Below are 26288 nucleotides of genomic sequence, written 5' to 3'. Positions count from 1 at the left end.
TTTGCTTTGGCGGAGAAAATGGTGACACAAACGAAGTAACTCAATAATGCACACTCTAAAGAACTGCAAGCTGGCTTTGGAAAGTGCTTTATAGGTGGCTTGTGTTTCCCAGCCTTTGGTTTCTCTATCACCGTATTCGTGCACAGAACCCTTGTGACTGGTCACTTGATCTCATGTGTAGATGCTTTGCTCAGTGATAAAGAGTTTATCCAATTTCACAGCAGACCACTGTCCAGCTTCACAGTTTTCTGAGGAAGCCTTCTGAACAATGTCACGTACGCTCTTCTAAACATGCTCTGTTTGATCAGGCAGAGTCTAAATCCACCTCTTGGGAGAGCTGTGCAAATGATTAAAGATTCGCTTTGGAATTTACCTGCATCTAGTCTTCTTTTTTATGCTGAAGTTTGAATTGGAACTTTAGGAATTCCATCATCACTGTCATCTTCCTCAATTACAGTTTCTTCACATCAAAATAGGAACAGGGCTCACAAGATGGTTCAGTAGGTTTGCTATTAGGATTGACAACCTTAATTCAATCCCTGGAGCCCACATGATGGGACAGAAAATCAACTACTGCAAGAAGTTGTTCTTCAACTTCCACACATATATTGTGGTATGAGTCTCATATATATAATTCAAGTGTGTGTGTGTGTGTGTGTGTGTGTGTGTGTGTGTGTGTGTGTGTGTGTGTGTTGCATGTTTACATGCCAGGAACTGTTCCACACATTTTATAGGCATCTTTTGTTTGTACCTCTAGATCTGATGATGTAGCTATTGCCTTAGAGAAAGATGAATGAGTTTCTTGGGATGATTTTGACATAGAACCCTGTGGTAGCGATGACCAGATCTTCCTGTGGACTGTGGCCTCCTGACATAGACATGCTGAATCTTACCCAGGTCTCTTTCTCATAATGCACTCAACAAATTCTTCTGTGTTGTTTTCATATGAGAACCAGATGAAAGCAGAAAAGAAACTCATTTTATGTACAACAGTAATAGTCATAAACATATATATATAATCTGAAAAAAAGACAAATATATAAAAATAACTGAAAATATAAAAGTAAATGTCCTATGTATTCAGCAAATCTAGAGTGAGCAAGATTAAAGACTAATCCTGAAGTATCAAGGAGAAAGAAATAATCTAAATAAGAATATAGTCCTGTTTTTTACAAAGTGAAAGATGAAACCATTGCTCCTATGTATGCTGGACGCTAAAACTATCAGCATGCTAAGAAATGTGAAGGGGACTGTCTTGGATGTGAATTGTTTGTGCACATTTGCCCTTCTGCCTGGCTAAAATTTCTAGGTACCAGCTCATTGCTTTGGCCCAGATAAACCTACTCCATCTTGCACTCTAAAGATTAAGATTCTTATTATTCAAATTTAGAAGATCATAAGATGTGCTCAAGGGTTCTCATTCCATACCCTTGGGTTAGCCACTTTGCTTTAGTGAGCTATCATGCCTTCATTTTTAAAGCTAATAAGAGAAAATTAGTGTCTGTGATACTCTTTTTCACTAATGTTTTATTTTTATAATACATGCCCTTAATCAATATTTTCCTTTAATTATATCATCACATCCTTGAAAAACTACTAATATATATTCAGTGATCCACATGGTAAACACATGACCTGTACTCTGTAATAAATTCCTTCTTGCCTTTTGGCCTCAGCAGCTCTCTCAGTCAGTTTTTCTACAAACCATACCCCGACCCATCTACATTTGTTCCATGCAGTTGAACCCGTCAGACATACTGATTCTATCTTTGCTCATTTTGCTATACTTCTATCAGTAGTCTCTTCTGTACTTTCCAACAAACCCAAATTCTCCCTCCTGTAGAAAGCTGTCCTTGCTACTAAAGATAATTATTTGCTGGCTTACTGCTGCCTGACTTTTTCCTATGTCTGTTTCTGCTTTATACCTGTAAGCTGTGTTAAGACGACATGTGCCACATGTCTCTGCTGATAGTATTTCAAATACACTTTGTAAAAAAAAATGTCTCTCAGGACATGGGGGTATACACCATTAAACCTAGCACTTGTGAAGCAGAGGCAGACAGATTTCTGTGAGTCTGATTTCAAGGCCAATGTGCTCTACATAGTGAATTTGAGGACAGCCAGGGCTGTCTAGAGAGATCCTTCCTCAAAAATATAAAAAATAAAAATAAAATAAAATAATCTTTTTAGAACTAGTGGTGAGCTCAGGACATGTTTTCATAAATAGAGCTCATAAATATTTCAAGAAAGGAAAATAAAATAAATGAAAGATATAAGAAAGATAAACACAAAGTTATCTATTCAATATGTTATATTTCTCCAGAAATATAACAAGTATACATTAGAGCTTCTCCAGTCTCATTACTAATATAACAGAGCACTGTTTTGATTTCCAAGAGGGCCAATGTCATGGCCAAAGACTTTGAATCATAAGCGAAGCAACTGTAGTCCGAACTGGCTGTGGCACATCTATACCTAAGTAGGTTCTGAAATATTTTTATTTCAGTACACAGGGAGAAACCTTACAGCGCTGGTCTCTTGTCACCTTTGGAGGCTGTTAATAAAACACCCTTTTATCCTTTCTGACTCTCCCTTCTTGCTATCCCTAACCAGGTCTTCAGATAATTTTCCCGCAGTATCTGCAAGAGAAGTTTGTTCAATCAGCCTTGAGCTACATCATGTGCAACGGCGAGGGAGAGTATGTGTGTCAGAACAGCCAGTGTCGCTGCCAGTGTGCTGAGGAGTACCCGCAGTGCAACTGCCCCATCACCGACATCCAGATCATGGAGTTCACACTGGCTAACATGGCCAAGGCCTGGACCGAAGCTTACAAAGACCTGGAGAATTCAGGTACAGAGACTGCTATCATAAATGCCTATGGACAAGTCTAGAAAATGACATCACCTGACTGCAGTTAACACTACTGTGAGGGGAAAGAGAATAAGGGCACTTGGTCATGTTTGGAGGGCTCAGGGTCAGGTGGAGTAGCACTCATAGAGCAGTCACACATTTCATCTCCACAGAATGAGACAGGAGGTCTCATAAGGCAATATTCTTATATGATATATCACCTGTGTTGCGTTTATGACAACATAAGACTGAGAAGACACCTCTGTAGAGGGTAGAGTCAGTGGGTCTTGCATTTATTTTCTGAGTCTCTATTTTCATGTGAATGTATGTGTATATGTATGTATTTATAAGTATGAATTAATGAATAAGCACACATAAGTGTATATATGTGTCTTATGTGTCTATAGTGAGATGTAATGATATAGGTACTCAAAGATCACACAGACTATCAAAATTGAAAGTTACTTTTCTGATAATTTAGCTATTTCCTGCTTCAGAATAATGAGCTACAAGAAAGAAATGTCAGTTATCCAAGGTCACTAGAGGGATGAAGTCTAAAGTCACAGCTTTGCCTTCTTGAAGCTTTGGCTATTGTCAGAAATTAATTATGTAACCATGTAAGAGATGTAAATGATTATGATATTTCAAGTGTCCATGCCTAAGGATAAGGAGCAGCTAGCATAATGATGTAGAGATGGAGGCAATGTGACCAGCAAAGTCATGGGCAGCCATGTTGAAAAAAAAGTGTGAAAGACTCACTCTTCTTCTGTGCTTCAAGTAGGCAGTTCACAGGTTACCCGGGTGTGATGACTGCAGTGTAGATTAAGGAGTAGAAGCATAAATGTACAGAAAGGCTGACATACTTAGAAAGAGAATTGTCTCGTTGTCTTAGAGAGTTGAATAGAAATGTGATTGAGATGATGTCTAGGGCCTTTGCTTAGAGATGCATATTAAATAACAGTATAGTTGTTGATATCCTTTACCTTAGCTAGAATATCCAAGAACATTGGAAATCTAAGGAATACAGTCAGGTTTAGACAGGAAAAGTTTAGGAGTCCTTAAGAATTACAAGAAGCATCACCAAGACAGGGTAAGCTTATAATGTGTGCTTTAACATCTGGTAAATGAATAAGCTCATCAATGGAACATTATAGTTTGCAAAACAACTTTATATATCCTCCTATCTGTTACAGCTAAGTAAAATTAAGTGCAATGTGTCTTTCCAGGGAGCAAGAAGGACACCAAGACTCAGAATCTTCCCTGAGGTTACACACGTTTTTTTAAAAACTACATTCCTAAAGGAAAACTTTATTCTCTCCTTTATCCCTGAGAATCCTGGGGATCGAACGCAAATGCTTCACACAGGGTACATTAACACACTGCCCCAGGGTTACACACTTTTTCAATGACAGCATTGGTAATGGAGTCCCTGACTACAGACTCAGTTCTCACAACAGTCTTTACAGTTTATTAATTATATTCAACCCTGTAGTTCTAAGCACCTTCATCTGATAAATGAGAGGTCATCTCTGTGTTTTGAATATCTGAATGTATTTGAGTCTTTAGCCAAAAACCCGTTGATCAAACAAAATCTTACCTCAGAGCCACTGTGTAGCACAAACAAAAACAGAGTTTCACAGGAGGTAATGTGAAATGACTCATTGCCATGAACTCGAAGGCTCAGATTTGCCAGCATAAGATTCATCAAAGATTCTGCTCCTTCAGGGTCATGCAGCTTGAGTAAAGCTACTTAGGATGCCTTATGAAACTATATCCATTAGTCTCTTTCAAATTTTTGGATCTATAAAGCAGAGAGGTCATGATATAAGGGTATTATGGTGATTGTTGGCATCAAACAACAAAAGAGATGTGACAGTTCCCCTTGCAAAGAAATGCTACTAATTACTAAAATTCTAAAGGAAATGCAGGCTGACTGCATCAGTAATAAGGAACTCTAATTTCAAAAAGCAGCTACTGTGAGTGGGTGAGTAACAGGACAGAATATGAGATGTTGCAGAATAAGAAAATGAAATTGGTTTGCCTTGCTCTTTTTCCTTATAAGGTATATATGTGTGGTTCTCTTGCACATATTCCTCTAAAATACCTTCTCACTTTAAGATTAATTCATCTATTGAAATAACTATCTACATCATGAACTTGTACTTTTTCTTTCTATTTGTTCTAGCCCTTAGCATTAACCCCTCATCCCTGGGAAGAGACAGTAATGACTATGGCTTCTTTGATGGCTTAAGAGTTTCCAAATTTGGATTAGATAACTGTTATACCAAATTGACAGATGTATTAACAAGAGTCACACAATTCTTCAGTTGTCAATACAGTACTTAGATGCTTGTATATTTGACTAGCACAAAGTTACTAAAAATCTGGTTCAAACCATCTTTTGTTAGGAAGTTGAGGTTACCCCACACACTCAATATGACAAGCCTCAAGGTTGTCATCTGAATTGAGAGGAAATGTAACACTTTGAGTGGTATGTATTCTGGAACAAGGCTAATAATGTTTTAATTGTTCCACCTGCCGGCCACTGGTCTTATACAAGCTAGCTAACTCCTTTGTTTGCTACCTCTGTAGAGTTGGTGTACTACAGATATGGAACTCATAGGTTTGCTCTGAAGATTACTGATGAGTTCTAGGTGCTTAGGATTAGGTTTGGTATCTGTTGAGAGCTATCTAATACTGCTTATATAAATAAAGTAAATGTATGCATAGGCCTGAAATTTCCATGCATTTTCAATAGCATGAAATAAAATTCTTCAGCTGTAATTAAGATTTTAAAGCTTTTACCTGAAAGACGATCCACACTTTGTTTCCTTTTCCCAGTAGTTGAGAAATACACCAGGGAAAGATGGTGTGGCTGAGAAAGTGCCAGGGTAGATAAGAGCAGTTTAGGTTTTTCACTTAGGTCTTGAAGGTCTCTGACTGTGTTATCTTTAGTTTCCATAACATGCATGTGGATCAAGAAAGCTGAGGTAGGTGGTTTCTAAGTCTGGGTCAAATTGTAGCCTTAGATGGTGCTCAGAATCCCAAATATTGGGAGCTACGGCAGAAGCTTTTGCCAAGGGGACTCTGGTCATCTCTTAAATTGTAGCTTCCCAGCACTGGAGAAGGGGTTACACAGCTGACGCCTAGAACTTCAAATAGCAGTTGCATCATGGGTGCAAACTTTTACTTCGTTCATTTTTCTATCAAACCTACAGGCTAGATCAAAGTTGAGTACTACTATGTTTTTAACACCATTCTAGCCCTACTAGAGTCCTGAATTTCAAAGGGAAAGAAGGCTCGTGGATTTGATCACTTAGCAGGCAACAATATCTGACTAGAATTTATTATCACTGTTTTCTTCATGTTTCTTTTCAGTTACAATTCTACTAAAGTCATGAAATACTGATTTTCTAGGTAGACTTGTTAAAAAGCCTTTTTAATTTTTAAACTGAGAATAGTAATTTTATTCAAAGGCACTGTTAAGTGTGACTACAAAGGGGATGTAGTATAACCTGGCATTGCAATGCTCGGAGTTTGGAAAGACTTCTTTTAAGCATAGATGCCTCCTACAGGTATCCTTCAATAGAAGTACAAGGTAGGCAGAACAGCTGACTCTGCAGTGTTATACTGGCCTCAGTCAAATGGCAGGGTCTTTTCTTGGCAGATGGAGCTAAGTAACAGAAAGAGATATAGGTCTAACCAAAAAACAATTATCATGCTTCTCCCACTCTCAGCATTCCTTAGTTGGCTGTAGCACTTTGTGTAGGCTTGAGACCTAGTGGCCTCCACTTGCACATGTCTAGTGTCGTCTGAGTTCAGCTAATGTTTAGGCAGTCATGTCAGTTAGAGATCGTGGGTGTAGCTTCTGTCATTTCTAGGAGGTGCAACCTCAAAACCAAGTCCCTGGTATTCTGGCTCTATGAGTCTGTGGTCACTCTTCCTCATTGTTCCTTTAGCCTTAGATGTGGGAGTGCTGGTGTACATGTATCCACTGTGACCGGGCTCCACAATTTTGTACTCTGATTGGCTGTGGTAGTCTGTAATGTTCTTCTGTTGTGAGGACCAGTTTCTTTAATGATTCATAAGAACTACAGTTATATCTGAAGATTTAGAGCTAAGAGACTCTGATGAGATAGAACATGTGACATTTGTCTTTCTGGGTCTGTGTTACTTCAATCAATATTATCTTCTTTAGTTCCATCCATTTGCCAGCAAATGGTATTTGTTTTTCTTTATAGCAGAATAATATTCTGTGGTGTATATGTACCACATTTTCATTATTCCCTTTATCGGCTGAAGAACATTTAGGTTGCTTCCATTTCCAAGCTGTTATAAAGAGAGCAGAAAAAAAAACTACAGGAAAAAGAAGGGAACTAAATTCTAAGAGAGGACTTCAGGTGTCATGCTTACCCCTTCTCTCCTTGCTCTTGTCTCTTGTCAGATGAGTTTAAATCATTTATGAAGCGTCTCCCAAGCAACCACTTCCTGACCATTGGCAGCATCCACCAGCACTGGGGCAATGACTGGGACCTGCAGAGCCGTTACAAGCTCCTGCAGAGTGCCACTGAGGCTCAGAGGCAGAAGATCCAGCGCACTGCCCGCAAACTCTTTGGCCTCAGCGTGCGCTGCCGGCACAATCCCAACCACCAGCTGCCTAGAGAGAGGTATGTGCTCCTCCTGCTCCACCTCTACAATGACACCACACGCCGTGCTCCACGTCTCCTAGCACACTCTGCTATAACAGAGGGATATGTGCTTCAGATAACATATTTAAGACTCTTTAAGAAAGGCAGTCCATGATGGTGGCCAACAATACTCCTGACTGCATTTGGCTTTTTTTAAAATTTTTATTAATTTATTCTTGTTACATCTCAATGGTTATCCTTTCCCTTGTATCCTCTCATTCTTCCCTCCCTCCCATTTTCCCCTTATTCTCCTCCCCTATAACTGTATGCATTTGGTTTTTGAAACATTAAATTTTATATGTTTCCTAGATATACCATTGAACTTCTCTATCTATGGTTTCTCCGCCTACAGTTTAACTAACCTCAGATTGAAATTATCCAAACAAAAATTGTTGTTTCTTCTGCATATGCTTAGATATATTTTAGTATTCCCTAAACCACATGATCCAAGGAGTTATATTAAATGAAGAATTATAACCACCCTGGAGATGATCTGAAATACAGAGGAAGGCATACATGGATAGTGTACAAATGCTAGCTTCCCTTGATTTAAAATATTTTTACATCCCTTGATTTGGGTGTCTGTGGGGAAATTTTGAAATCAAAGTTCTGAAAACAATGACAAAGGAAATTGGGCCATGAAGTTCAGTTTTGCATTGTTTATGCTGTTACTGATCTGTCTGTGGGATATATCTAATACTGGTACCAGCAAATAAATGGCACAATTTTTGGGTAACTTAAACTTAAACTTAAAATGTAATATCTGTGCAATTTTTAAAATACATGGTGAGGAAAATTGTGGGTCTTTTCTTAATTGTAAAGAAATTGGCATTACTCACCAGTCAGCTTCAGTAGCTGAGGGCATTTGGTCAGGGCCTAGAGTGTAATAGAAAAATGTAGTACTGACTGGTGACATTTTCTAGGAGAATCATAACGGACACTCGCCTAAGTGCATGATCCTATACAGAGATCCCACGCCTGCTTAGGCTCACAGTTGCTTCCTTTGCTTAGTCTGTTTGTAGCTTTGCCCAATCTTGTACCATTTGCTCTGATATCCAGTGGGAAATACAGGAATAAACAGAGTTTATCCTTTCATGAGATTTTCGGGGACATACAATGAAAAAACCAATATCCAATCTTGGTTGAATTTTTTCAGGCAATTTGTGATCTATCTGCAGCCAAGAAGTTTCTTTAGTAGTGTGTTCAAGTTTTCTATGAAGCTGTCATTGGAAAGCAATGAACTGGGTTGAGGACAGGGTGAGAGAAATCCAGGTGGGCAGCCTGTGTCAGGCTTGTTACCCTGCTTCAAGTAGAATAGTTCTGTCCTCATTCATTTCCTACTAGGAGTAGGATCTTGTCTTTTATTTAATTCTGAGAATAGAAATCCACTTTTTAAACTAATAACACAAGTTTGGGGCTAGGGAGACAGCTTAGTGGTGCAGTGGAGCAGCTGTCTGTGGTGTTTTTCTTCCTGACCCCAACATCCAGGAATAATGACTCATGAGACTCATTAAATATTTTACAAACACCTAGGCCATATAGCTAGGCTCTTTTCTGACTAGCTCATAACTTAAAATAACCCATTTTGCTAATCTATGTTTTTCTACGTGGCTGCTTACCTCTGTCGGGTACCATATATCCATCTTCTTCACATCTTGCTGGCTGAATCTTCTATTCTTGCTTCTCTCTCCCAGAGCCATCTCTGACTACTGCATGTCCCATCTCCGATCTTGTGCCTAAGATATAGGGTATCAGATTTATGATTGACAGGTGCTACATCTACACAGTACACATGACATTCCTCCTACAGTTAAGAGTACTTTTTTGTCCAATCATGAGGACTAACATTCACATTTTTGTACCCACTAAGCAAGCAAAGTATCTGGCACACATATGTAACCTAAACACTAATCAGGGTGGAGACAGCAATGAGAATACTTGCTGAGAATGTTTCCATATTCCTAGCTAAGAAACAGAAGACTGAGGTTAAGGGAGATGATCCACCTCAAAGAAATAGGAAAAGAATGAGCGAGGCAGACACCCTCTTTTGGCCTTTGCTTATAGACACAGCTATATTCACTTTCAAGTACACATGCACACACACACACACACACACACACACACACACACACACACACACAAATCTTGAAAAATCAAGTCAAATTTGTGTATCATGTTATGTGTTGGCCACATATTGCGTGTGTATGTGTGTGTGTGTGTGTGTACCTAATCGTCTCCTGTTATGCAGTCCAGAAAACTAAAATTGAGAGAGAAGAAGTCACAAGTTCAAAGCTGCCACAGTAAAGAACTGGTTCTCAAACGGGGTTGACTTTGCCCCCAGAAATGTGTGGGCATATAAAAGGGCATTTTTATTTACCACATAGAATGATGTTATACAGGAAATCCTCTAAAAACAGAGAATTATCTAGCCCTAAAAGCCACTGAGAATGAAATTTAGGCAATGTGTTGTAAAGCAAAAGTCAAAATGGCATTTAAATCTATACATCTAAGTTTGCTTTCTGAAATGCATGCTATGCTTGCACACGAGACAAGAATTTCAAAAAAATTTCATTCCTCATAATTCACACTGTGTATCCGGCTCTGAAATTTCTCCTCACATTTTTCTACACTGATAGCTAATGTTGCTTCCTCTACGGAGTTTGTCCTGATGGCATACAAAATGGTCCTGACTCCAAGTTTCCATTTATCTAAAACCACTTTTCTTAATGCACGTGTTTCTCTTCCCCCATTATGACATGTATCCTTACATACTAGTGAGTGGTCATCTTTGTTGGCCCTAGACCTTCCAATTCTGAGGCCACTGCATTGTTCCTCTTTTGTAATAACCATTTTGAAAGTGAAATCGATTTTTTTCCTGTCAGTTGCTGACGTGTTCCTATACTCTGAAACACAGACTTGGAAAAGGGTCTGTTCACAAATTGACTTCCCCGTTGCATGCAGCAGATGCCCAAGCTGCCACCATAAGGGAGTCTCTGAAGTAGAACCACTTAAATTTATCAAGCCTGTGCCAGGTGACCAGCCTCAGGCGATGTTTGGGGGCTCATAAATGAATACAGTCCACAGTGCTATGAAAGATGGCTCTTACAGCAGGAGTTTGGGAAAGGTTCAGTGGGGAATCAGAAAATAAAATTTACCGCAGGTAAATGTTATTTCAGCTAACTCCTATGGACTGGGTAACTTAAACAGCAGATACCTATCTTCTTACAATATTAGTAGCTGGAAGTTTAAACACAGGCTCTGTCAGTGTTGTTGCTTCTGAAGACTGTATGGCTTGTCTCCTTCCTAGTGTCCTTGCATGGCCTTTCACTCAGGTCCACCTGTGTCCTCATCTCCTCTGCTTTAGAACCACACCCATGCCGCATGAACACCCATCCCTAATGAGCTCATTTCTTCCTAAAAATTACTTATGAATACATTTTTCTGTACTGGGAGTTCAGACTTCAACATGGTCCAGGCCATAACACTCTAAAGCAGTGGTTTTCAGCCTTCCTAATGCTGTGACCTTTAAAGACAGCTCTTCTGTTGTAGTGGCACACTGCCATAAAATTATTTTGTTGCTACTTCATAACTGTAATGTTGTTTATGTTATAGACTGTAATGTAAACATCTAATATGCAGGATATCTGGTATGTGATTGCTGAATGGGTCATGACCTAAAGGTTGAGATCCACTGCCCTAAAGGAAAAACAGTTGTGTCACATTGTTAGACGAAGGAGTAGTGAGTTACAAGACTGACAAAACAGATGTAAATCTGAGGAAGAGGGCAGAATTTAACCATTACAAGACTACAAACTACACACACACATCTTTAAAGTTGTTGTGTGTCACTTCAGAAATTCCAAGTTCAAGGTCACTGGGAAGCACATTGATTAAATGTGAAAAGAACTCTTCAGAGCATACCATCACTGGCACACACAGGCTGGGACAGAGACAAAGGGAAAGGTGTCACAAGTGCATTGAAATGGTAGAGGAAGGGGCAAAATTGTAAAATGTGGCCACTAGGCAGTCAGGGAGCCTGAACTTGAATGATTGGTGACTAGTAGAGAGGCTGTGTGATCGTGGGTAAGTGACATTGTGACTCCTACTTCAGTTGTCCCCAGCTGTGCCTAGAACTTAGGTTCTACTGGTGGAATTTGCCAGGTGTGGATAGCTAGAGAAAACAAACTGCTACTAGGACCTTACAGACAGCTCTGAGTATTGGCCTACCCTCCTTAAACTAGAAATGAAAAAAGAAAGAGAGAGGGAGGGAGGGAGAGAGAGAGAGAGAATGAATTTACCTTAATCCCAACATTTCTCCCACTCTCTCTAGGAGAATGAGTGGCAGGAATTTGCAAGTGGCAAGTCACTAAATTATGTTCTTATACAGAGGAAGGGATGGTGATGCTGCTGAGGGTGGGAGCATGTAAAATGATCCTCTGAAGCCTTCCCAGGAGTGCTGAACTTCCTTGGCCTGGCTGTGGGCTGCTTCGTAACATCTGAATCAGAGGCTTTAATGAGCATTTCTCAGACTAGCAGGGCACCTCTCTGCCAAAGAGCAGTGTCAGACAGAGGTGATAGCAGTGAAAACCTTGAGCCACCTCTAGCGGAGCACATTTGTGTTTGCAAATGAACTGATTGCCCAGGTTCAATTTGTCTGCTTGTTGAACGCCATAGGAGCTGAGTACTCTGAGCAGGTGCTGTTATTGCAACAGGTGCCACTGAGATTTTTAGTTGTCTCACAGAGGGGTGGCATTGAGGCAAGGTGGGCGAAGGAGAGATAACAGATTATTTACTGGTACTCACATAGTTCAGAGTCAGGTCTTTCTGCCATTTCCCAGCCATCAAGTGTTATGTAAGTATATACACCTCATTTGTGGCACTGTATAATGGTAATTGCTTTTAGGTTAAGTAGGAGGATGAAGTTTTTTGTTTTTTTGTTTTTTTTTGTTTTTTAATTCAAAGACCTGGTGAAATATTTGACTCCAGTCAAAGGTGGATGGGAATTCACTTTTAATGCTCTATATGCCTGGAATTCTATTGTCGTACATAAATTGTTTTTTTTTTTAACATCACAGCCAGCTTCATGAAATAGGTACTGTTACTATTCCCATTTTACAGATATAACCACTGAGGCAAAGGAAGGCTAGGGATGTGCCAAATAGTAGCCAATCATTGTTGATATTTCAAGTGAGTCATTTCCCTTTCAGTGGTATGTCAACTCTGGATATTTAGAACTTGATCAAAGTTTCTTACCAGGGTGTTATGCAGAAGAGTTGTCTTGGTTATATATTGGTGAAAAACCCTACACTGAAGCTTAGTGTCTCAAAACAGTGCATTGTCACCTCTCATGAATGTATAGGACAACTTGGTACAGTTGGAGGGCTCTCAAATTGGCTGATGCTAGTGTCCTTGAGTAACTTTCCTCAATGAAACTCCAAAGTAGCTCTCTCAGAGCTGGCAATTGATGCTGGCTGTCAGCTGGAAGCTCAGCTGGGGCTGTCAACTAGAGTGCTTACCCATGTCCTCTACATGTCATTTGCCCTTCTTATAGCATGGAATCAGGGCCTTGAAAGAAGGACACCCTGAAAACAAAGGGAGTACTGAGATTTCTTCAAATTGAGATTTGACAGTGAGAAAGTACCACTTCTATTTCATTATATTGTATTGAAAATTGTGAGGATTTTCTGGATGTGAGATAAGTCACAGAAAAGTTCTCCGTCATTTGACATACCCTACTTCAGGAGCAGGATATGGTACAAGGACTTTCACTGGTAGGGTAGCATAAATTTGCCACAGCATCCCCACAACTTCAGACAAGATTTCAAATATGATGGGAGGAGCATCATAAATATTTACTTGAATTGTGCCCAGTGGTCATAGCCAGGAATTTGTATGATTGCATCTCTTTCATTTGACTAAGTACTGTGTCTTGAAGGGGAATGGGTCTTACTTACTTTTGGCATTTCCATACCCTTGAATACAACAAGCATGCCTAATTTGAAAGTCTCTCTAAGCTGAGAGAGTATTTTTTTTTGTTAGCAAATTTTATTCTTTCACAATTTCATACATGTATAGTATTTTGATTACTCATTCTTTTTTTCCCTTTTTGTCCATAGCAACCCTTTCTACTTCCTATAGATCTCCTTTCCTGTTCACTAGTTTTGGCTTTATTCGGTTTTCTACACAGACATCTATGTGGTCCCAACTTTGGAACTTCCCACTGGAGCCTTGGGTCTCATAAGTAGATATATAGCTAGAAACCATGCTTCTTACTTCCTCTCCCCAAGTATGTTGGTTGCCAACAGATCAGACTTATGTGGTAGGGCTCCACAAGGTCCTTGCCCTTTTATGGCTGGCTGTTAGAAGGGACTGATTCCTATGAACTCTGCAGTGTACACATCTCCTTTAATTCATGGTTGCCATGGTTCTCTATGCCTTGTTTAGATGATGTTATTTTACCCTCACCTTTTAATTCTACAGATTTATATTTTCTCTGTCCCTTTTTCAGAAATGGTCCTTGCACCCTACAGGGGTGGTGTAAGTTTCTTTTTAGGGCTGAACCTTCAGCAATTGTTTATTCTTAGCATCTTGTGCAACCATGGATCACTGCAAAATATTTCTCTGTTTCAGGATGAAAATACCCTTTGTCTGTGAGTATAAACATAGATATTTAGGGAGTGATTTGATGATATGACAAATTAGCTAAAATTCATCAAGTGAGATGCAAAATCATGTGTTTTACACCAGGTTTGCAGTATTTGACATAGGTCTCTCTTATAGAGTCATTTCTCACATCACTAAGAAAGTAATTACATATTTTTTGGCATATAAGATAACATTTAACTCAAAAAATCTGTGCCAAAACTGGAGGTCTTCAAATAGACACATGCCCAAGTCTGCTGCACAGGGTGTGTGCTAGAAAAGGGGTAGCCTTTTACGACAAATATATTCCAAACTCTATACTTAAACTAGAAAAGTTGGGGGCTGTCTTATATGCCCAGTTATCTACAGAATAGGAATACCACCATTATATCAACAGACATATCTTTCCAAGATGATAGTTTTTATAGTTCAAAAAATTTACAACTGGGTTGTGGGATAATTACCTCAGCCTGCATAGCACAATGGAATTATGTACTCTAAAAGATCGTGACATTGAGTATAATTAGAGATCAAAGTAACTATACCAGATAGGGAAAATAAGATTAATAATAATGACAGCAATATCAACAATGATAGCAGGAACATCTAATTATTTAATGAGCAGGCAATAGTGTGGCAGATAACAGAATTTATAATGTGCACAGATTTTGGAATCAGACTGCTTACCAACTCATTGCTTGATAGTGATTCTGGCATGAAGAACTAACATTTTTTTGCCTCAGGGTTTTTTATGTAAAATGAAGTGAATAATATTCCATACATCATAAGAGTATTTAGTGTATTATTGGTTTTTACTCACATTAAAGAATAAAGGTGACCTTGATAAGCAAAATTCTCAATACAAGCAAAATTCTCAACACTGACATTTTACCTATTAATTTCTTATAAGATTGTTAATACCCAATAATATTGAGGACTGGTAGTAATAACATAACATGTCTTGTATCTTACTCTCCTCCTTTCTCTAAGGAGAGATGTTATTGTTCCATTTTATGGACAAAAAGAACTGACGAACCAAGAGGCACAATTAATATATCTTAGATTACACCACAACTGAGCCAAAGATTTAGAGTTACTTTGCTGGTTACCTACATGGACTGAGTAGAAAAGTTACTTGTGCAGATAAGGAAAAGCTCATGTTATCTAAGAAATGTGCAGTGCAAAGAGAGATCTGTGTTTTGGTTGGTATACTCTGTTTGCAGTGTGGTATCAAGCCCGGGGTTGGACCACCATGGTTAGATTTGTGATGGACAAGCCTTAAGCTTTATACTTGTTGGTACTATGACTAAGACTCAAATAAGGACTGTGATGAGGGTTATCGTGACTTTCAAATTGTGAAACTTGGAATTAAGCTCTGAATCTCAAGCAAGGACAGGGCAAAAACATTCTCTACAGTGAAAACAGGAGTCTCGTCTCAATTCGTGCTACTGGAACAAATGTTTCCTGAGTAGGTACCATGTTTGTGGCTTTAGAAGTGCCATGATAAATAACTCCTATACCATCACCAGGTCCTGTGCGGGAGCATGAGCAGATCAATTCTACACGCAGACAAATGCTGCTTCAACTTTCTTCATGTGTGAAGTTCCATCTGAAGTTTTTGTTATTGTTTTGGTTTTGTTGTTTTTTTTTTAAATTCTTATCTCACATAATCATGCTGACTGAAGCCTCCTCCTCAACCTTACACCTTCCCCTCACTCCCAGATGCATTCCTCCCTCCCTTGAAGAAGAGCAGGACTCCCATTGGCATCAACCAAACACTGCATGAAATCTGCAATAAGACCAGACACATACCATCACATCAATGCTAGACTAGGAAACCTAGGAGGAGGAAAAGTGTCCCACAAGCAGGCAAAAATTGTCAGGGACAAGCCCTGCTCTCACTGTTAGGACCCCGACAAGAACAACAAGCTACTCACCCATAACATATACGCAGAGGACCTAGGTCAACCCTATACAGTCTCCCTGATCTCTGCAAGTTTTCATGAGTCCCAGTCAGTTGATGCCATGGGCCATGTTCTCCTCTTCTCGTGTGTCCCTGACCCCTCTGATTCCTATGACCCTTCTTCTCCCTTCTCTGGAGAACTCTCTGGGCTCTGCCTCATGTTAAGCTGTGACACTTTATACCTATTCCCATCAGTTGCTGGATAAAGTTTCTCTGGGCTCTTTGATGATGATTCTGCTAGGCTCAGGTTCCAGCACACTCTGCAGTCAGGAACATCTGTAGGTCAAAAGTTTTCTGGCTGGCTTGGTTTTCAGGCCCCACATCTCCCATTAATAGGAGTCTTTGCTAGAGTTACTCTCACACGTTCCATGGAGTTTCTATTGCACTAGGTTTTCACCTCATCCCAAATGCTCCAAATTCCAGTTGTTTCTCACAGTATTTATTCCCTTCCACCCCCATCTTAGTCTTCCTGTTGACAGTCCCACTCACCGCCACTTCACATACAAAATGTACTCTGTTTCCTCTTTGCTAGGAGATCCTTGTGTACCCCTTAAGCACTCCTTGTTACTTAGCCTCTCTGGGTCTGTGGACGTTTAACTTTACAGCCAATTCCTATTTATATGCCATGCTTGTATTTCTGAGTTTGGGTTACCTCATTCAGGATAATTTTTTCAAGTTCCATCCATTTGCCACCAAATTTCAAAATGTCATTATTTTTGACACATGAGTTATATACCACTGTGTAAATGTACATTTTCTTTATCCATTCTTTGGTTGAATGTCATCTAGATTGTTTGCAATTCTGGTTATTATAAATAAAACTGCTTTGAACAAAGTTGAGGAAGTACCCTTGTGGTATAGTAGAGCATCTTTCGGGTATATGCCCAAGAGCGGTATAACTAGGTCTTAAGAGATATTGATTTTCAATTTTCTGAGAAACCTCCGTATTGATTTCCAAAGTGGCTGTACAAGTTTGTACTCCCTCCAGGAGTGGAGAAGTGTTTCCCTTGTTCCACATCCTTGCCAGCATGAGCTGTCCCTTATATTTTTGATCTCAGCCATTCTGACAGGTGTGAGATAGATTCTCAAAGTCATTTTGATTTGCACTTTCTGATGGCTAAGGATGCTGAACATTTCTTTAAGTATTTCTCAGCCATTTGAGATTCCTCTGTTGATAATTCTCTGCTTAGATTTATACTGCATTGATAATAAGATAATCTAGCTTTGTGATGTCTAGTTTCTTGAGTTATTTATATATTTTTTTATATTTTAGCCCTGTGTCAGAGGTGGAGTTGGTGAAAATCTTTTCCCATTCTGACAGCTGCTGTTTTGTCCTACTGTCAGTATCCTTTTCCTTACTGAAGCTTTTCAGTTTCATGGGTCCCACTTATATATTAATTGTTGCTCTTAATGCCTGGGCTAATGGTGTGCTGTTCACGAAGTGGTTTCTTAAGAGCTCAAGATTCTTCCACACTTTCTTCTATCAGGTTCAGGCTAAGTAACAAATGTTTCCTGAGTGGATATCATATCCATGGCTTTGGAAGGACCAAGATAAATAACACCTGTACCAATATAAGGTCCAGTACAGCGGCGTAAGCAGATTGACTCTATATACAGCCAAATGCCACTTGGACTTTCTTCATGTGTGGGATTCCATATCCAGTTCTTGCTGTGCTGTGGTAGATTTTTGTTAGTCTGTAGAAAAGCTGTTACTGTTTTCAGACCCCTGTGGGTCTGAATTGTAAAGAAGAGGTCCATAGCAAAGTTTCATGTGACTTGTCTTATGCATAGCAAATCACTGCAATATGTAACTTAAAAAAAAAAAGACAAGAAACAGATTTGAGTATGGCTTCTATAGGTAGGTATTGAGAGTTTTTATTATTGGAGCTCCCAACCAAAACAAACAATTGAACAAACAAACAAACAAAAACAGGGTTTCTATATGTAGAGGAGACCACATTAAACTTGATCTTTCAGCAATTATGCTTCTATCTCTTGAATACTAGCATTACAAAATCAACCTCTATACCCAGATCAATTCTTCGGTCTCTCATATTTAATATGAGAAAAATATTTGTGCTTACCTCAGAAGGTCGTTATTGTGCTAAATATAGGTTAAAACTTCTTTGTGGACTACTTTAAGAAACAGAACTCTGCAAGTAGTGTGGACTTGAATCTAAAATGATAAGGAGGAGAATAAGATTGGACTAAAAACCAATATAACATTAATAGATAACACTTGCAATCATTCACCAGTGTCAGTTATTATTCCATCACCCTTGCTTCCTATAATCAACTTCATAGTCCTGTGACGTAGCACTCAACTATCCCGTTTTTATGAATGATGTTACTAAGGCACAGAGATGTTAATTTCCAGGTCATGACTTTTTTTTTTTTGGTCTAGTAGGTGACCAAGTCCACTTTTATAACACCCCTACTATTATTTTAACACATTTTTATTGAAAAATAAAATAATTCATATTACATCTCATTTGCTATCCCATCCCATGCATCCTCCCATTCCTCCCTCCCTCCTGCTTTCACACCATTCCCCTTCCCTATGACTCTGAGTGAGGGGGACCTCCTCCCCCTGAATATGGTGCTAGGGTATCAAGTCTCTTCTTGGTAATCTGCTATCCTTCCTCCAAGTGCCATTGGGCCTCCCCAACAAGGGGACATGGCCAAATATGGGGCACCAGAGATCGTGTGAAAGTCAGTCCCCAGTCTCCACTTAACTGTGGAGAATGTTCTGTCCCTTGGCTAGATCTGGGTAGGGGTTTGATGATGACTGCACATATTGTCCTTGGTGGTGCCTTAGATCAAGCAGAATCCCTAGGCCCAGATCCACCCATAATAGTGTTCTTCTTGTAGGTTTCTAGGACCCTCTGGATCCATCTATTTCCCTATCGCCTATATTTTTCTCATCTAGAGTCTCAATAGGATGTCCTCCCCTGTGTCCCACTTTCCTGGTAAGTGAAGACTTTCATGGGACCTGCCCCTTGGGCTAGTGTCCAGTTATAAGTGAGTATATACCATTTGAGTCTCTCTGCTTCTGGGTTAGCTCACTCATTATGATCATTTGTAGCTCAATCCATTAGTCCACAAATTTTGGAAATTCCTTGTTTTCAATAACTGAATAGTATTCCATAGTGTAAATATACCACAGTTTCTTTATCCATTCTTCTACTGAGGGACACTTAGACTGTTTCCATGTTCTTGCTATTATGAATAAGGCTGCTATGAATATGCTTGAGCATATGTCCCTGTTGTATGTTGGAGCATCTTCTGGGTATATTCCAAGGAGTGGAATAGCTGGGTCTTGAGGAAGCCCTATTCCCAGTTTTCTGAGTTAGCGCCAGACACATTTCCAAGTGGCTGTACTAGTCTGCATTCCCACCAGCAATGAAGGAGTGTTCCTCTTTCTCCACATCCTCTCCAGCATGTGTTGTCACTTGAATATTTGATTTTAGCCATTCTGATGAACACCCCTAATATTCTATCTAGTACTGAAGCAAGATACACAGAGACATTTATACATAATTTATTTTCAGTACTGCCTGTTATTGCAAGAAGGAGAGAGAAGAAGATGAAGAAATGAGGGGGGACAAGAATTGTGTGGCATAGGAAATAAGAATGAATGTATGAAGGGAGGGAGGGAAATGAAAAACAAAATCTGCATAGCAGCCTTACAGGAAATGCTGTATTCAGCTGTCCTCTATGGAAAATTGTGAATGTTAACTGTCTTTTCTACCAGCACCATGCTAGTCTTTGGGAGGTAGTTAAAGATAAAAGCAATGCCCTCAAGATATCAGTTTCTATGCTCGGTGGGGTATGAAGGATGGTATTTTATAAATTAGGTACCTGAGATCAACTCATCACTTTCAAACATGTTATGCAGATTGAGTAGGGAACAAATGTACCTCATTTTAAACTAGAACTGTGATGTTTTCTTTATGAGAATTCTAAATTAAACTCATTTGGGAAGATAAGGTGATTTTTCTTTTGGTACAACAATTTGAAAACAATGAGGCTTAATTATCTCTGAGGTCCTTCCCAACTCCATGAGAAATAACACTGAGAGTAATCATTCTATTCAGAAATATTGGGAGAACGTCAGTAATTGAATCTTTGAGCAGAGCTGCTCTCAGATAATGCTAATTAGTTAAATTTAATGAGTACCCTGTAGTTCAAACTAAGATCTGCTCTTGCCTGAATGTAGAATGCCCTCTTAAGTGTCCCAGAATCAACTCTGATCACTTTTCAATTTGTATTCCCAGAAGCCATCAGAATTATTAGTTAAGAAGCAGTCTGATCCCATCTCCAATTGAGGCCTTTGACAAATACTTATTTTGAGAGAAGGAATAGAATTTTAAGGTGACCTACAGTTCTGCCAAAAGCTGACATGTGCCACATATATATATATATATATATATATATGTGTGTGTGTGTGTGTGTGTGTGTGTGTGTGTGTGTGTGTGTGTGTGTGTGTATGTATATATGTATATATATATATATAATTTCTTCAATACCTTTTATTTATTACCTTTTTCATTGACAGTCTCCAGTTATATAACACACTTAAATGCATGACAGCAGCCCTATCTCACAGGTAACCTAGAGTCCTTCCTTCTCTCTGTATGGTACCTAAATTTTGCCTTCCTACCTCTAGCCTCTGCCTGTTCTTCAAATCTTAACTCAGGCAGTCCCTCTTAGTGATGCTATTAATTTTATCAAAAGTCTGTTATGGGTCCTGTTTCACATTGTTTCCTAGAGTTCTAACTTTTTATGTGAGTGGTGAATTACAGTTTACCATTATACCATAATTTACTGACCAGTATATAAGACTGTCATCTACATACAAACATCTGTCAACATATGTCTTCACTTTATTCTGAGAACTTCTTAGCACGGAAACTTTAACACAATAGGCACTCAGAAAACTTTTCAATAAGTAAATAAACCAATTATTGTTTTTCTCATAATGTGTCCGGATGGTGTCCTGACATTATCCTGATAAAACTGAATTTCATCACCATGCTAATGACCTCCAGTTTTTAGAAATACATTGGATGTGTGTGGATTGTGTTTTCTTCCTAATTTGTGGCTGAAAGACTGAAGACCAAATAAATTAAGTAATTTGGTCAAAGTCACTAAAAGAATTCAAAGTAGAAGGATCCAGAGGGTCCTAGAAGCCTACAAGTAGAACATTATGATAGGCAGATTTGGGCCCAGGGGTCCCGCTCAAACTAAGGCACCAGCCAAGGACAATACAGGTGGTAAACTTTAACCCCTACCAAGATCTAGCCAATGGACAGAACATTCTCCACAGTAGAGTGGAGAGTGGGATATTACTTTCTCACATTCTCTGGTGCCTCACCTTTGACCATGTCCCCTGGAGGGGGAGACCTGGTGGCACTCAGAGGAAGGACAGCAGGTTACCAAGAAGAGACTTGATACCCTATGAACATATACAGGAGGAGGTAATCCCCCTCAGGAACAGTCATAGGGGAGGGGAATAAGGGGAAAATGGGAGGGAGGGAAGAATGGGAGGATACAAGGGATGGGATAACCATTGAGATGTAACAAGAATAAATTAATAAAGAAAAAAATTTAAAAAAAGAATTCTGAAGAACTCAAAGTTAAAAGTAAGATGCTTAGATTGATAGTTCACACAATGCAATAAAAATCAAAGCAGCTAGTTTAAATTGTCTATAACCATTTTGGACCAAATCTTGGTAAATCTATTACTATGGGAACCAAGTAAGAATAAGAGCAAAAAGAGAAGGAGAAGACTAAAAGGAGGGAGAAAGGAAGAAAAGGAGAAAAAAGGGGGAGCATGAAGAAGAAGGAATGAGGAGGAGAAAGAAGAAATTTTAACACACTCTAAGAGCTACAAACAGATATTTTTAGAGCTTATAAAGTTTAACAAATATAAAGTGACATTCTTAGCAGGTACAAGTATCTGATGATGGTGTGACTTACGCCCTATCATTACATGATTGTTAGGGATGATTATATTGTGAAATAAAGTGGAACAGTGGGAGATTATTCATTGAGGGTATGCTGGATAATAATTTGCATTTCCCAGTGACTCTTGGTCATTGGTTTATTTTTACTTCTGAAATCCACATGGCCTTGGCCTGGTGGTGCAGGCCATAGCCAAGCACAATATAATTATATGTTGTTGAAATAAAAAAAAATATCTTTGAGACATATGCCTCAGACTCTCCTCCTGATTCCTTAGCTTCTGAACTCTTGTCATCTTTTAACATATTTTTTATTCCATGTGTCTAATTAGTGCCTCTGGAAGGATTCTGGCTACCAGAAAAAATATTACTACCTATGCCAATGACCATTTTATCCACACTGGCTTACACTCCTCTTTCTGAACCCTGTATTTCTGTGTCTCTGGATATAACCTCCATGGATTCCAGTAGTGGGACACAGGGTTTTGGTTACTTGTATTTTCTTGAACTCAAGTTAGTTTCTAATTTATTAGAATGCCAGTCTAGGCCACATATGAGGTGTGTGACTTTCAGAAATCTGTAAATCCGCTTGAATCCTCTGCTTAATCATATGTAGTCTGGATAAAAAGAGGGAGCACACAGAGGTAGTGGCCCAGGCAAATTATATTACAACTGTCCATAAAATGTAAATAAAAGGCACAGATATGATATGAGCATTACCAAGAGCAGAGCAATAAACATTCCTAATGATGTGACATTTTACTACCGTTCCTCATGTTGCAGTGAACCTCAACCATTATTTCATTACTACTTCATAACTGTAATTCTGCTACTATTACAAATTTAAATATAAATATTTGATATGCTGGATATATGATATATGATCACCAAAGGGGCTGAGAACCACAGTTTGACAACCATTACCAAGAAACATGGATGGAGAGACAATTTCTCCTTCTGAGATATGGGTATTTCTATTGTATGAGGTAAAATAGGAGCCTAGCAAGATATAATCTTATAATGAAGATGGGATAGCAGTTATGATTCTCAACCCTGCAGTTTCTCACACTTTACAACATGTGACTATCATTTACTCTCCAGGTAAACTTGACTCCGTGTTTAGATATCCAAACTTCAGTGTGTGGTGATGGAAGTAAAACTATGCCCTTACCCTCAAAAACCAACAATAGAGCATTTTATGTGGCATGTTTAGCACATGGAAAGAAAAATAAAGAAAGTCTTCTAACCAGATCGAGATGTAGGTCGAAGGTTGTTAATAGGAAAAGCAGTAGAAAAATAGAAGTAGAAAGCAGTAGAAAAATAGAAGTAAAATTGAGTAAAATAGATGTATACATACTATACATGTGTTCTACAATGTAATCATGCTCCATGTAATGAACAATTATGTTCTAATTTATAGTGTACAGTGCCAGGCTTTTGGAAATTAATCCAATTCCATTTTTTAAGGGTGTTTGTGTATTCAGTCTGACATTCTGCAAACTTCCTTGCATAAACCATGCTCACAATTATGGAGTATTTTTCTCTTTAATTTATTCAGTTTAGATTCATAAGAAACAATCTAAATGAATGTTTTTAGAATTTTTATGAACTCTCCAAATCTTTCTCAGTTATTTTTTATTTAAATTAATGATCATTATTGTTACTAACTAGTCTATATCATGTTTTGCTGAGGAGTTCAAATGAGTTTTTCCACAGGGGATGAAAAGCCACTCAAATTTCATTGATTTCTTTTATGGCTATCTTTGTGATGTCATGAGAAAACTGATATAAGCAGATCCAAAATAATTCAGCCAAAAGAATTCTGAGTGTCGGAGGTATCCTCTACCATCCTATCTGATGGAAGTCAGAGGATCAGTTTTCTGAGAGTCACTTGCATAAAGATCATCTATCAGAACCTTTCCTACTAGAGTAGAAGCCCTTATTCTAAATTCTTCTTTTGTAGTATTTTAAGAATATTTTATTAATTCTTGAGAATTTCATAACTTGCATTGTGAACATATTCATCCCCATTCCTCAGTTCTCATATTGAGACCTGTTTCATTCCCATCCAACTTTGTATAGTTGTTTCTCTTTAACCTGTGGAGGCCAACTTGTGTTGTCTTTATACTATTGGATGCATCACGACCACTTACTAGAACATGGTTGACCTACCAGGGATCACACCATTAAAGAAAATGGAAATAAATGTGTGCGTGTGTGTGTGTGTGTGTGTGTGTGTGTGTGTGTGTGTGTGTGTGTGTTTTGTATATGTTTCTATGTGTTTATGTTTTATGGTCTACATAAGAGCACAAGTGTGAATGTAGTGGCTACAGCAAGAGGTCACCTTAGGATGTCTGCTTCTATATCTCTTCATTTTATTTTCCCTGTAAAGGGTCTTTCTTTGAACTTGTATCTCAGTGATTTGACTAGATTTGTTGTTCAGCAAGCATAAGGATCCCCCGCTCCACCTCCCATCACTGTAATTTCATATCCAGAATTGTAGGTATGCACTGCCACACCTGGATTTTTATGTTGGTTCTGGGATTCTGGGATAGTCCTAGCTCTAGCCTTTATAATTTCTCATCAAGCATTTTAGAGATTAAGCCATCTTGTTGCTCCTTAAGTGTTACTTTCCAAGCAATACTTGGCCCATGGCCCTGGGTTTCAGTGTTCCATTGAATGCCTTTACAACTCCTTGCCTGCAATTCCTTCTAATATGATCACATTTGTAATTGTGTTCTTCATCCCAGGCTTCCCCCTTTGGACTGTAACTTCTGTGAGGGCAGAGACTCTAGTGTTTTGTTGCTGTTGTTTTGATTTTTGTTCAGTCGGTACATTCTTAGCAGCTGGTAGAATGCCTGCCACATGACAAAACGTCACTTACTGAACAGAAGGGAACTTTGAAGTGGGAGTTGAGAGCTGATAATGCTTTGAACTCTTAATGGCAGGATAGGTTTGATATTTAAAAAAACAACATTTACTTATTTACATGTGAAGAGTTGTTATTTCTTCTAGAAATGGGAAATTGGAAATCAGGAAAATGGGGAAAAGTGAAATTAATTTAGCACATGGCCTTGAAAGCAGTTGTGTTCAATCCTAGTGAGTTATGAGCAGTGTGTTCTATGGCCCTAATTATTCTCCTCTGTAAAATGATATAATGGCAGTAATTTCTCCACGGGGCCACTGTGAGGACAATTCAAGATTTGTAGGAGATATCAATAGCACACAAACAATGGTCAAAACATACTAGCACTTTTTGTAATTGCCCTTACTGTCACTAAGTTTGGATCTCTGTACTGGATGGGACTTATATGTGGATTAAATGCTTGTATGATGAGTTGTAATTTTATTGCTTTGATGATACGAAGAAATTGTCAGAGAAAAACGGAAAAGTATTGCAATTTACTAGCATTCTCTGGAAGTCATTCTAAAGGCAACTTTTTAAAAAAATGCCTTGTGAGCATAAAGGATTTATATTCTATCCCTCTGTTGACATGCGTGTTAACACTGGTGAGATTGCAATGAGAGATACGATCACCTGGAATGCTGTTTCAATATACATGGCTAGACCCAAACAAAGTATTTCTGACTGAGTAGATCTGGTATGTGTCCTAGATCCTACATGATCTGGATCTGGTTGCTTTTAAAGGACCACAAACTTTTGATTAAAAACACTACTCATTCTTACACACATAGTTCCATCTCAGTGTTTGTACTTGGTACACAGCACACAAAAATGAATTTGACTAAGGGAAGTAAATTCTACAAGATGTTGTGAAAGAGAGAGACACTGGATGTAATGTCTATGATTCAGTGAGGTTATATACTGTTGAATTTAAAAAAAAAAACTAAACAGAGAAGTGGCAAATTTTAGGTATTTCCCAACACAATCAACACAGACAAAAAAAAAAAAACACAGACAGTCCTCTAGTCTGTGTGTTGTCCTGGATGTCAAAGTTGGATGATCTCTTGTCAGCAGAGATCATCATGATATTCTTTCTGAAGCAGGAAAGCCCAAACTCTTCTGCCCAAGCAGTTGCAAATACTTTGTGTTCCTACAAGTGACATACCCACCAAGAGGTAGCATAATTGTCAACTGGCCGTTGTCAACATGACAACAGGAAGGTACCCCATCTCTGGTATAATTTGGGAACTGATCTACTCCATTTGGTTTGGGAA

The 26288-nt window shown here is 38.8% G+C and overlaps 1 protein-coding gene across 2 annotated transcripts in view; it reads left to right on the top strand.

The window, feature by feature from the left end:
* Nucleotides 1-26288, top strand: part of BRINP1 (BMP/retinoic acid inducible neural specific 1) — a 190783-nt gene that overhangs the window by 148339 nt on the left and 16156 nt on the right. For both annotated transcript variants that reach the window (XM_084799850.1, XM_084799849.1), the window contains exons 6-7: nucleotides 2614-2850; nucleotides 7295-7517. In XM_084799850.1, the coding sequence (XP_084655976.1) occupies nucleotides 2614-2850; nucleotides 7295-7517 (460 nt within the window). The remainder of the gene's footprint in view (nucleotides 1-2613; nucleotides 2851-7294; nucleotides 7518-26288) is intronic.

Source organism: Acomys minous, assembly GCF_964271855.1.
Source record: "Acomys minous genome assembly, chromosome: 1".
Classification (NCBI taxonomy): Eukaryota; Metazoa; Chordata; class Mammalia; order Rodentia; family Muridae; genus Acomys; species Acomys minous.
This window is presented reverse-complemented; position numbering and strand designations above follow the sequence as displayed.